We start from the raw sequence: 12,789 nt of genomic DNA, 5'->3' as shown, positions 1-12,789 counted from the left end.
CTTCGAACTTTCATCGTAATTATCTGCCACGTTGAATAACGAAAACATGTAGTGTAGCGACCACATGGACAAATTTTATTAGAACAGCAGCAACAGAAGTGCATTTGTCTTGCGTTCACCTATTGGCTAATCATCAGCATTGACAATGCTGATGAGCCATGCCGATGCTTATGTTTGTTGAGCTCAAAAATGTCCTGCCTTTGATCACAGTTCGTATATAACTGGATTATGTTCTTCTAACATCAAAATCATAGGTGAAAAATGAAATCATGATTATACTGTTATAAATAAATGTAATTTTAAAATGTTGTCAGTTAACACTAAAGTGTTATGTACCTAACTGTACTTCTTGACTAGTTACAAACAAAAGTTGGGGGCAAAAATACATCTCGTGGTTGGAGTAGAAAGACAGCTTACTAAAATATACTACCTTCTACGCTGGTAGTTTTAAGCCATTGTTTCCTACGTTGTACTGTTCTATTGGATGAGTGTAGCGCCTAGTTAATGATAACAACTACCAACGGGCTTCTGTTGCAGGAACGCAGAAAATTCGGACCCCTTGGATGGAACATTCCTTATGAGTTTAATGCATCAGATTTCAATGCCAGCGTGCAGTTTGTGCAGAACCACCTTGACGACATGGACATCAAGAAGGTAAAGAGACCGAAGCTTTAAATGTCTTCAGTTTAAATTTTGTGCAAGTTATTTGTCTAGACTAATTGTATCTGCTTGTATGCTAGCTGAGTATTGACTACGAAACTGTAGGGTGTGAGCTGGAACACAGTGCGATACATGTTTGGAGAGATTCAATATGGTGGCCGTGTAACAGACGACTATGACAAGAGGTTACTAAATACCTTCTGTCGCGTGTGGTTCGGAGATCACATGTTCCAAAACAACTTTGCGTTCTACAAGGGTTACCCAATACCTAAGTGTAACAAGGTGGATGAATACTTTACTGCAATAAACAACCTTCCGCTGATCGACACACCCCAGGCGTTTGGACTTCATCCAAATGCTGATATCACGTATGTATCAATTTTCTCTCTTGACGATCTCATGATTAGAAATTTAAGAGCAACGAAAACAGTCATCCCAAAATCTGGTCTAAACTGGCTGTTTTTCTAAAAAATATTAGTGTTCAAAGCGTTGTTACCCGTTACTCCATTAATATCTTATTCTTGTAGCTACCAGACTAAAGCAGCCCGTGATGTCCTGGACACAATTCTTAGCATTCAGCCCAAGGACTCGAGCGGAGGCTCAGGAGAGACAAGAGAGTCGGTTGTCTACAGCCTTTCCGATGACATGATAGACAAACTACCTCCCGATTATGATCCATTTGAGGTTAGCATATAAATTAACATAAGATAGCTGACCATATGATAGAACACCGTGTCTATATTGATATCTGACCATATGATAGAACACCATGCCTATATTGATATCTGACCATATGGTAGAACACTATGTCTATATTGATAGCTGACCATATGATAGAACACCATGTCTATATTGATATCTGACCATATGGTAGAACACCATGTCTATATTGATAGCTGACCATATGATAGAACACCATGTCTATATTGATATCTGACCATATGATAGAACAGCATGTCTATATTGATAGTTGACCATATATATTATATTAAATTTGATAATGTTGACCACAAATTTAAATTCTGAATTAATGAACTTTAACTACTATTTTGTTTTTGTTGGACTCACCTTGATAGACTTAGTGAGTTGCTCTAGTAGGGGCCCAGAGCTGAATCTTTACTTGTGGTCCAATTATAGGAGCATTTGTTTTAAGCAGACTTAACCTTACATTGAACAGGTGCTGGTGTTTTTTTTCATAGAATGAACGAAGAAAGATACCATACATTTGCTTTAAATTCTTAATTACATGGTTGTACTGTGTCATTAATAAATCTGGCATTCTGTAAGAGTTACGGTCAGAGAGTTTGTACCAGGAATGTTGTAACCACACGCTATATTTGTACCTACATTGTAGGTTTGAACTTGGCTTAAATTTAAGTTATTTGTTCCATTCAGATGTACTCAAATAAGTTTTTGGATTGGCATAGAGCTCATGCGATATACTTTTATTTAAAGCCAGCATGATGTAAAAAGTATTGCGCACATTGATTTGCGGTGTGAATATTTAACCGTGAACGTTTCCATTTGCACGCTTTATATTTCTTCAAGTTGACTATACAAGAAGCAAATATGGAATACGCGGCGAAGCTGTCTCAAGCATTTGAATATCTTAACCTGTACATGATTAGTTGATTAACTAATCACCTGTGAACTACATTGTCTTTAATACAGGTTAAGCTGAGGCTACAGAAGATGGGCCATCTGCAACCAATGAACATCTTCTTGCGACAGGAAATGGACCGGATGCAGAAAGTTATTACACTAGTCAGAATTACATTGAATGATTTGAAACTCGCCATTGATGGAACAATTATCATGTCTGAGAACTTGCGGGATGCTCTTGACTGCATGTATGATGGCAAGGTGCCAACATCATGGAGCAAGGTAAGCACCAGTTTTCTATTTAGCCTGATTCAGACCAATGTCATACGTATGGCGGGCTAGGTGCTGCGCCCCGCTAGGCAAGCTTATGCAAGTGTGCGACTGATGTGAGCCAAATAGCTATGAAGTTGCTAGATGAAGCATCTAAATCCTGCGAGCACTGCACAAGAGCATATACCTGTTGGGTCCTGCGTTACTGAATGGTTTATCCAAAAACATTGGTCTGAATCAGATATTACTGTGTCAGGTTAGAGAACTGTTGTATGTTCGAGCAAGTATACTCATAAGAATACACCGGATTTCATTCAATTACTTTCACACCCCCCCCCCCTGAAGTTAATAATAAATATTTCCAGTGTTTACATATGGCATTAAAACAAATACTTTAATTGTAAAAAACTAAATTGCATGTAATGAATTAAACTAAGCTAGTAATAATCAACAATATGAGGTCTTTATAGCCCTTCATAATTGGGGTGGGGCGGGTGGGGTAAGCGGTGGGGTGGGTAAGCGGATGTTCAACTCTGGTAATGCAGGATATGAATGGTGTGCAGGTAGAGATGACTATATATATGATGTATATAGATGTGGAGCTTGTCTAATCTCGACTACAGGAACTATGAATATTTTTACAATCCATCTTGAATTATGGTGGCCGGTCTCTCTACTTTCATTCGTTTCACGCTTTTGTTTTTGCATCACTTTCACTTAATTTCCAACAACAACTACTGGACAGCTTCATAGATTTTTAAAGTGTTGTATTGAAGATTTCATGTTTTTCTGTAATATCTTTTCATCATTACTCCTACAACCATTGGTAACATGAGGGTTCATGATTTTAAAACTATAAAAGGAAGGTGTGACACACTTTTTAATATTATGAAAACACAGTAGAGCCTAACTATGTAAAGGACAACTTCCAATGTCGTATGTTGGAAATTATTTTTGCTGTAAAATCAACTCATTCAAATGCTGCAAGTTTTGTACACATACAGTAAGTTAAGGAGGATGATATTAGCGTTTTAGTAGCTTCATACAGTAATAAATTCTTCATGCTTGAATTTATACCAAACCAATTTTTGAATTGTCTTCCTTGATGATAACACATTTCGATTGTTGACTATGCAATGCATTATATATGCATATAGAGCAAAAATGGAGCTGTTTTTGCTCCATTTTTTGCTTTATAAACAAAGTTTTCCAATATTGAATTTTGCCAATTTTCAAGCTTTTTAAGATCTTAAATATAATCAAGGTAATTAACAGAAGGTAATTAACAGAAGGTAATTTGTCTTTTATGACTATATTACTATAGAACCATTAATTCAAGCGACAAGCACCATGCAGAGCACTCTGGGAAAACTCAGCTCCAAATTTTGTGTAAAATAAATAGCAAATACAGTTTATGCCATACTTTCTAAAAGGAAATTGCTAGAGAATCTTCAATGTTTCTTTACTGCAGCATTTGCTGCAAATATTCGTGTGAGCATACATAACTTGCTGTCATTCCTCTTGTAGATTTCCTGGGAATCGGCTACCCTGGGTTTCTGGTTCACAGACCTAATAGAAAGAAACACACAGTTCAACAGCTGGTGCTTTGATGGCAGGCCTACATGCTTCTGGATGACCGGTTTCTTCAACCCACAAGGTCAGTTATCACCAAACATTTTAGGAGTCAGAAATTATTGACAACACATGAGTAGTTTCTGATATATATCTATAGTCCTCATGTGATAGGTCTAATTCATCCAATCATGTTAAAACTTTTACTATGGATGAAATGGACATGGTTAAAAAATCACTGGTTTTGGCTGAGATTCCAGAGAGCTCTTTGAATATACAATCTAACCAAGTAATCATATCTGCAGCTCTATCAGAAATTTCGTTTGCAGATAAAAATATTATTAATAGACTAACTTACCTGTGGAGCAAAAAGCCTTTAGGGAGTTTTACACTCTTGATAAACTGTCAAATGCTTTAGCAAATGCTTTATTGAATGTACAAATGTAGTTGGTTTTTTAACTACAGTATATCATACAAATTTAACTATGGAAAACTTTATAAACATACTTGCATTGAAATCTAAACATCAATTTTCAGAAATAGCTCTACATATCTTCATTTTGGAAATTACAGCTTTTTCTATGAAATTGTGATAAAAGGAATCATATTAAGATTATTCAATGTACAAAAAGATGCAACTCTTTAAACAACAATAAGCAAATATATAACCTGTCTGTAAAGTGTTGGATAATTGTTATTCGTTGATTCTGTTGATATATATAGCTTAAACTAGGTTTAACATCTCTATACAGCTTTGTCTGTTGCAGGTTTCCTCACTGCCATGAGACAAGAGGTGACGAGAGCTCACAAAGGCTGGGCTCTAGACACAGTCATTTTGCACAATGATGTGACCAAGTCTATGAAAGATGACATCACCCAGCCACCCCCTGAAGGTGTCTATGTCTATGGACTATATCTTGAAGGTGCAGGATGGGACAGGAGAGGTGCTAAGCTCATTGAACCTAAGCCAAAGGTATGCACATAGACTCCTGTATGAAAGATATGGTAAACCAATTGTACTTCTGTTTTATGGTGTCCACTTTTAGTAAAGTTCAGCATATAACAAATGTGTAAAACTGTTAACTGTAGTTTGGTTGACTGTTTCTATGGTCAACTCATTCTTCTTAATGGCTCACAATGTTTGTCATCTTTTTGTAGAATTACAAACCAATATTTGAGTCTGCAACTCTGAATTATTTCAAACAAACTTTTGGCTAGTTTTAGCTAGTACTTTGACATAAGTACACAGTGTAAATGGTAGCTTACACGAGTTATTCGTTTATATAACTTATAGGATAGTGATAAGCTGTATTGCTTCAGACTGATACTGAGTTTGTTGATGGGTGTCAACGAGTGGTTATCAATAACAAAATAAAATAACAGGAAAAGGAATATTTTATGCTGATTTTAAGTTTACTCATTTACATTTAATATGTATGTATCTTATCTATCATTGCAGGTTCTGTTTGAGCCACTACCTGTTATACATATCTACGCTATCAACTCCACCGGTGACAAGGTTAATGACAAGAACTACTCATGCCCGATATATAAGAAACCAAGAAGGACAGATTTGACGTATATTGCGCCTGTGGACCTTAGAACAACGCAAAACCCAGATCACTGGACCCTAAGAGGTGTTGCCTTGCTTTGTGACATTAAGTAACTTCACCCGCTGGCACAGACTGGCACAGGCTGGCTAGCTCATCGTATCACTACTTTAATAGTCTTCTCCTTCTAATGTTATTTTTAATTTATGACATGAGGTTTTTATAGGATCTCTAACAGTTTCATTGTGTTTTGAAGCCTCACTATCTTTACAAACTTAATTTGTACTTTGTTTGAGCTTTTGCTATGTCATTCATAAATGAAATGCACACGTAAAGTTTATTTGTATGTGTATCTATACTCCCTATACTCTTCAAAATCTTTCTACAACTCTACTGACCTTTGTACCACTGCCGTCCATTTTTCCATGCTCATATGCTACATGTAGCGACCCGTGTGATCTCTTTTTATACTCTGTACCGTTAAGCTTTTGTTAATATATCATAGAGTGAATACTATGTGACTCTGTCCTTTCCTGTAGTAGATGAACTCATCAGCCTGCGATAGAAACTCTCGGTACTTTCGTAACTTTTGCTGTCTTCACAATATATACTGATAATTGGCTACCAAATCATTAGAAGTACGGGTGAGACTGCTAATTAGATCACGGTAGACAAATTCAAATTTTTAGCATAATATTCTTTTTACTCAAAATGCTTGTTTTTGACTAAAACTTTTAATTTTTCATTCAAGCTGTTAGAGAATTTGAGATCTGTGTGGATCTGTACTAAAATAAAGAAATCGGAAAGCTTGAATTTGCAATTAAAAGAATAAATTTATATTGAAAGATTAAATTTTTGGACAGAGCTATTCCATAAAGCAAGATGGGCTTACTTGATGAGCGAGAATATGTTGCAATCCAGTTGAAGGTTTTAAGTCCACTCCGTGTGATAAAATACCTGAAATCGGCGATTGTTCTCACTAAGCTACCTTCTAGTTCACAGAAAGCCAATTAAATCATGCAACTTGCTGATCTAAAAAAATATTATTGTTTTGCCAATGTACTAAAAATTCTTTTTAATCTACAGTCATAAACTGGCAATTTCTATGTCAAAGGTGAGAGACTAAATATTTTCTTTAAAAGAAGTAGTACACCAGCAGCAGCGTCCTTGCACTCGCTAAAACTAATTACAGGACAACACATATAACTCAAATATTACTCAAAAGTAATTCATATGTGGAATTTTTATATAATATGAACTGCATGAAATATTTAAACTCTTCATTTAAACCTTCAGAATCTGTTTCAAACACAAAATTCTGACAATCAATTTCAATCAAGTATTCGTCTGTTATTATATGAAATCAGATTAGAATCTTTTGACATCATTACTGATCATATTAGATCATTAGCTGAGAAGGTGAGCTTGTCATGTGCCACTGAGCATGCCGTGTAAGAATAATCAGGATGTTCCTGAGGCTCACCAGAACACGCGTACTACTACATAGTAGGTGTTTCATGTGGCAAAAGAATGCTGCATGCCATTAGTATTCTTTAGTTTATAAGGTAGTCTTGTTGACAACCATGTGCCAGTTTCAGTTCCTAATCAGTATTAAAGAATCAGAGATCTATAGAATTGGTGCTGAATCAATAAACAGGCGCAATGTAGTGACAATGTATATAATCCAAGAAATACAGAAAAAAGAGTTATATAATCTAATTAATCCAAAGGAAAGAGGAATATAATTTAATTAATCTAGGGAAAAGAGGTATATAATTCAATTAATCCAAAGTAAAGAGGCATATAATCTGATTAATTCAGAGGAAAGAAGTATATAATCCAATTAATCTAAAGGAAAGAGGTATATAATCCAATATATCCACCGGAAAGAGGTATATAATCCAATTAATCCAGAGGAAAGAAGTATAAAATCCAATTAATTCAAAGCAAAGAGGTATATAATTCAATTAATTCAAAGCGAAGAAATATATAATCCAATTAATCCAGAGGAAAGAAGTATGTAATCTAATTAATCTAAAGGAAAGAGGTATATAATCCAATATATCCACCGGAAAGATGTATATAATCCAATTAATCCAGAGGAAAGAAGTATATAATCCAATTAATTCAAAGCAAAGAGGTATATAATCCAATTAATCCAGAGGAAAGAAGTATGTAATCCAATTAATCTAAAGGAAAGAGCTACATAATCCAATAAGTATAGGGGAAAGAGGTATATAATTCAACTAATCCAAAAGAAAATAGGTATATAATCCAATTATTCTAAAGCAAAGAGGTATATAATCTAATTAATCCAGACGAAAGAAGTAGGTAATCCAAGTAATCCAAAGGAAAGAGGCGTATAATCCAATTAATTCAAAGCAAATAGGTATATAATCCAATTAATTCAAAGGAGAGAGGTATATAATCCAATTAATTCAGAGGAAAGAAGTATGTAATCCAATTAATCTAAAGCAAAGAGATATATAATCCAATAAATCCAGAGGAAAGAGGTATATAATCCAATTAATCCAGAGGAAAGAGGTATATACTCCAATTATTCCAGAGGAAAGTGGAACGAAATCGAATTAAACTTGCAGAAGAAAATGATTAATCCAATTATTAAGAGAATGAAGTAAATAATCTATATAGCCTACAATCAAATTCATGCACATCGCTGGTTATAGCCGGTTATAACTACTTACTAGGCCACACAATGAACGCAGCAAAGCTGAGCAATGTGTGCGGCGCAAAGATAATCATAAAGCTATTTGTTGCGTATGGTGATCTATCACTATTTCTCCTACTACTACAATTTATTGGCAATCTGTGTTGACTAAACAAGGTTAACAATTTTTTTAAATGATTATTTTTGATTGTAGTCATTTTTTAGTTTTGCTTTTGCTTTTTCCCCGACTAGTAATTTGCCTCAAATATTTGGTAATAGATTAAAAACCTTTTTTTGTACCAAACTCTTTTGGTCCGACTTTGTATTTGTTTATTAATCATAATCTTTGCTATAATCTTTGCTACAACGAGAGTCGCGCATGTCCGTTTGTGGGTTTGTCTGAGGCCACGCATTGAGGTTAAGAAAAAGGACTCAAACTTATGATGTTCAGCTTGGTAGACATACAGTCTACACAAATACTGATCGACCGCCTTGCCATTCTTTGAAATAATTCTGCACCTAGTTATTACACCTGATGATCTCTCATCACCCACAGCGTTGCCGAGGTACTAATCTTTACTATAATAAGAGCCGTCTCCATCTTTCTGAAGCCACCTTTTGAGTGTTAAAAAAAGCATCGCATGGGAATCAAACTCTATTATACCGTTTAATATCCACTATCCAGGCACACTACCATCTGCACCACTCAACCACTTTGCTGCATCATGGAATAATTGTGCACCTAGCTATTACATATGACATCTCTAACAGCACATGGGACTGTCAACATGCTAGTATTTATAATTTTAAATGAAGCAGCCATTCCATAACCAGGTAAGATAATACAAATTTGTATAGACATATAGTTTTGCGACACATGAACCAACCAGTTGCGATCAGCTAGTACAGGACTAGCAATAAGTCGATCAGCAATTAACAGCGGATAAGCTTGTGTGATGATGCTTCATTAAAAACATTAGCCCTAGATCTACATATTTTATTAAATTTTTTCAAGTTTATTTTAACTGTAATTATTATGTCAATCACACATCAATGTATACAGCATGTATAGGATAACTCCAAGTCTATGGATATGTGCTTATTGTGAAACCAATTCCATTATAAATATTTTTATTATTTTATCTTGCATACTCTTTTAGAGTATGCGTAGGGAATCTAAAACTTCCATAATAATTTTATTTATTTAATTATATATTATATGTACATGCATGTCGTCCTTGTTTCACATGTATATTTAGTTAAATCTAATCGACTGCATTTCAGAATGTATCATTGCTTACTACAAATACATTCTTGTCGTAATGGACACTTGTAACTTAAGCAAGTGAGAAAGCTCAGAGGTCAAACATTGAATTCACTTCAGTTTGATCAGATTTAGTCTATCTATTTGAATATAAGCTCACCACACACACGCACGCACGCACACACACACCCACCACACCCCTCACCACACACACACACCCCCCTCTCTACACACACACACGCACGCACGTACGCACACACACACCCCCCTCACTACATACCCACCTTCAGCCAAAATTAATAACAGTATTCTTTTGTCTGTAATTAATTAAATTCGCATATCTGTAGTTAATTAAATTCACAAGAAAATCTTCATGCAAAGTAATATTTAGAGCAAAATGTATAAAAACCTTTTTATAAGAATGTTAATCAAAGTATTTTGGTATCACTGAAGTTGTGACAACTTCCGCTAGAGAATGAACAGTCAAAGACGATTTCTTATTACCAAACATTAGCTGTGGAAACAAAACTATTATAGCCAGTAAGCACAAACGCATAATCAAGTGATTACTCTTTTAATTGGTCAGATCTACGCCTCTATAGTTGCTATTTTTGCTATTTTGCTATTAAAGCTGCTGGTACACTTTGTTACAGTTTATGTAAAAAATAAATATATTTGAGACTTTATTCATAATTGATTAACCACTTTGTTGTCAAAATAGAATGAAAATATTTGTGTATATTGATCAATATTCATTATATATATTCAAAGATTAAATAATCATTTGTCAGCGGTTGGAACTGAGAGAAGATTAAATGTCGCAAAAATCTTGTTAAACATAAAATGAAATTTCCCTAGTAGTTGTGCGTGTGATTCTCCGACTTTGATAAAAAGTAAGAATTACTAGTGTGGTAAGAGAGGGGTTGGAGTCTCACATAAAGTATTGGTTCGGAGAAGTGTTTGCGAAGTTTGATAACTGACAGTGAAATGAGACATAGAAGTTGTCTGCTCTTTATCTAACAATGATAGCAATGGAGGTGTAAAAGACTATTTCCTGGCTATTCACAAACTGTTGGTTAAATTTCTTGGTTAAATTGGAAGAAAAACTTTCGTCGAGCACTCGGTGAGCAAGTTACAAATTTCCCCTTGTTACTACCTTTGCATAATGTTCAGCATATTCACTCAAGCTAAAATGGGTTTACCAATGTACATGTATGTATTTAAAAAATACATGCATCACTTTATGATATATCAATGACTAAAAACCATTTAAAACGAACCTTTGATGAGTTATGAGCTACTAATAAACCAGCAAGTCATGAAGCTGATTAATGTATTTTCATTTTAATTACGCTCAAAGTAATCTACTGTACCAAGAAGTAAAGAGAATACAAAGGTTCATTGCACACCAACACGGCCCGTCATGTCTGCTGCTGTCGTAGCTGGTAACATAATGCAACATGGACACTGTGTCAGTGAGTCCAGCAGATACATTTTAGTGAGACTTTAAGCTTATTCACATCATTTACTTGGAAAATGGTTTTATGTATCGAAGAGGCAACATGAAAAAAGCCTGTTACCAGATAGAAGCAGCAGATTGAAGGGTCTCACTGATAGTTTATAGTTTTGTGTAGGTATGGTCTGTCATCTAGTTTATTCGTGTGAAGAGAGTGAGAGAAGAGAAATGTTGGCGGAATTGTTGGGTTGGTAATATTTTACATTTTTTAATGTGGAATGCAGCATGTTTGTGAAATATAACAACTAAAGTTTTTGGATTGATAATATTGTTAGTAGGTTTGTAGTTGACGCTTCATTCCAAGCTTTTAGGAAACAAGCAGACTATTGTAAAGCAAAATTAGCAAGCTATATGGAAAAATAATGAAGTCTCATAAATCAACGTTTAAATGCGCTTCAAGATTTTCTATGCTTGATGACCAATTTAATCTGTCGTCAATCGTCACATCTTGAAATTTTATAGACTGAATCTTAAGCTGGGTATCAAAGATATAAATTGTTTGATATTGTCACTTCATGTTGACCGAATAACTAATGCTAAAATGTTCATCGCTATAACCAAATAATATGGACTATATTTTCAGCAGTCACTGAATTGTAAGGCATAATACCTGTAGAGGTGTCAGGGTTCCTACATTTATTTATGCAGCCTAGATTATCTTGATTATTAGAAAAAGCGAATAATTTTTAATGTTTTCAGTTATAGTACATCAAATAGAAATGAATGGGCTCTCACTTCTTTAGTTCAACCAACCTCTAAAATTTTATAAAAATTAAATTCGATCTAAGCAACCCAAGAACTAACCATTCAATTTTTTCTTTCCACTTTGTTTTTTTCAGAGAACAGTTCGATCATTTTTATTGGTGTATAGCATCTTTTTGTTTCTCCTCCTTTGTACCATTAATGCATAATACTAACATTTTATTTCGCTGTTCTAAAAAGTGATTGAGAGTTTCGAGTGTGAAATTTACTCTTTAAAACTGCAAAAAAATGCATGTTCTCCATATTAGCACATACATATATTTAGTATTCATAGAAAACCTGTAGCCATCGGCATTGGGTGTAAATTAAAAAAGACGCTAAAATAATAACTGACTGAGACTGTCTGCGATTCTTAAAATACTATATTAAAGTATTATGTGTGGTGAGCAATATAAGCCAAGCCTATGAGAGTTTAATGCTTTACTGCTAATGTCTTCCTTCAGAAAAATGCCTAATGAGTATAAGTAATGAGTATAATCCTCTGGCAGCAGCAAGGAACCAAATAAGGTATTATGGAAACATGATTGTTTCAATATCAGCTATTTAATGAACTACATAATGCCCACTGATCAGTCCTAAATATCGTACACTTTTTGTGAGTTGGGTACATGAAATATGATGTAATCAAATGGATGCTTAATATTATTTTTCAGTAGAAATCAATTTGGTTTCATGGTCAAAAAACAACTGAATACAAAGTTCCATCAAATTGAAACAATCCTCCAATACATTTATGCAAAATTTTAGCATTTAATAGCTTTAAAACAAATGATAGGAGCCATTTGTTAAGCCTAAATTAATCAAGATCTACTACGTGTATTTCGATGAAAAATGCCAAGTATTTCAACCCCATTTCAACTTACTAGCCAAAATAGCCAACTTTAGCCTTTCTTGACAAACTGTTGTTTTTGCGGAATTGTCCCCC

At 34.5% G+C, this 12,789-nt stretch overlaps 1 protein-coding gene across 1 annotated transcript in view; it reads left to right on the top strand.

Moving 5' to 3' along the window:
• LOC137391675 (dynein axonemal heavy chain 5-like) overlaps nucleotides 1-6,164 on the top strand; it is a 60,325-nt gene extending 54,161 nt beyond the window's left edge. The window contains exons 68-74 of the mRNA XM_068078197.1: nucleotides 538-654; nucleotides 766-1,028; nucleotides 1,188-1,344; nucleotides 2,332-2,544; nucleotides 4,060-4,189; nucleotides 4,872-5,077; nucleotides 5,564-6,164. Of these exons, the coding sequence (XP_067934298.1) occupies nucleotides 538-654; nucleotides 766-1,028; nucleotides 1,188-1,344; nucleotides 2,332-2,544; nucleotides 4,060-4,189; nucleotides 4,872-5,077; nucleotides 5,564-5,770 (1,293 nt within the window). The 3' untranslated portion in view covers nucleotides 5,771-6,164. The remainder of the gene's footprint in view (nucleotides 1-537; nucleotides 655-765; nucleotides 1,029-1,187; nucleotides 1,345-2,331; nucleotides 2,545-4,059; nucleotides 4,190-4,871; nucleotides 5,078-5,563) is intronic.
• Nucleotides 6,165-12,789: the final 6,625 nt, after the last annotated feature.

This window comes from Watersipora subatra, chromosome 3 (genome assembly GCF_963576615.1).
Source record: "Watersipora subatra chromosome 3, tzWatSuba1.1, whole genome shotgun sequence".
NCBI classification, from domain to species: domain Eukaryota; kingdom Metazoa; phylum Bryozoa; class Gymnolaemata; order Cheilostomatida; family Watersiporidae; genus Watersipora; species Watersipora subatra.
The sequence above is the reverse complement of the archived record's forward strand: the minus strand, read 5'-3'. Positions and strand labels throughout refer to the sequence as shown.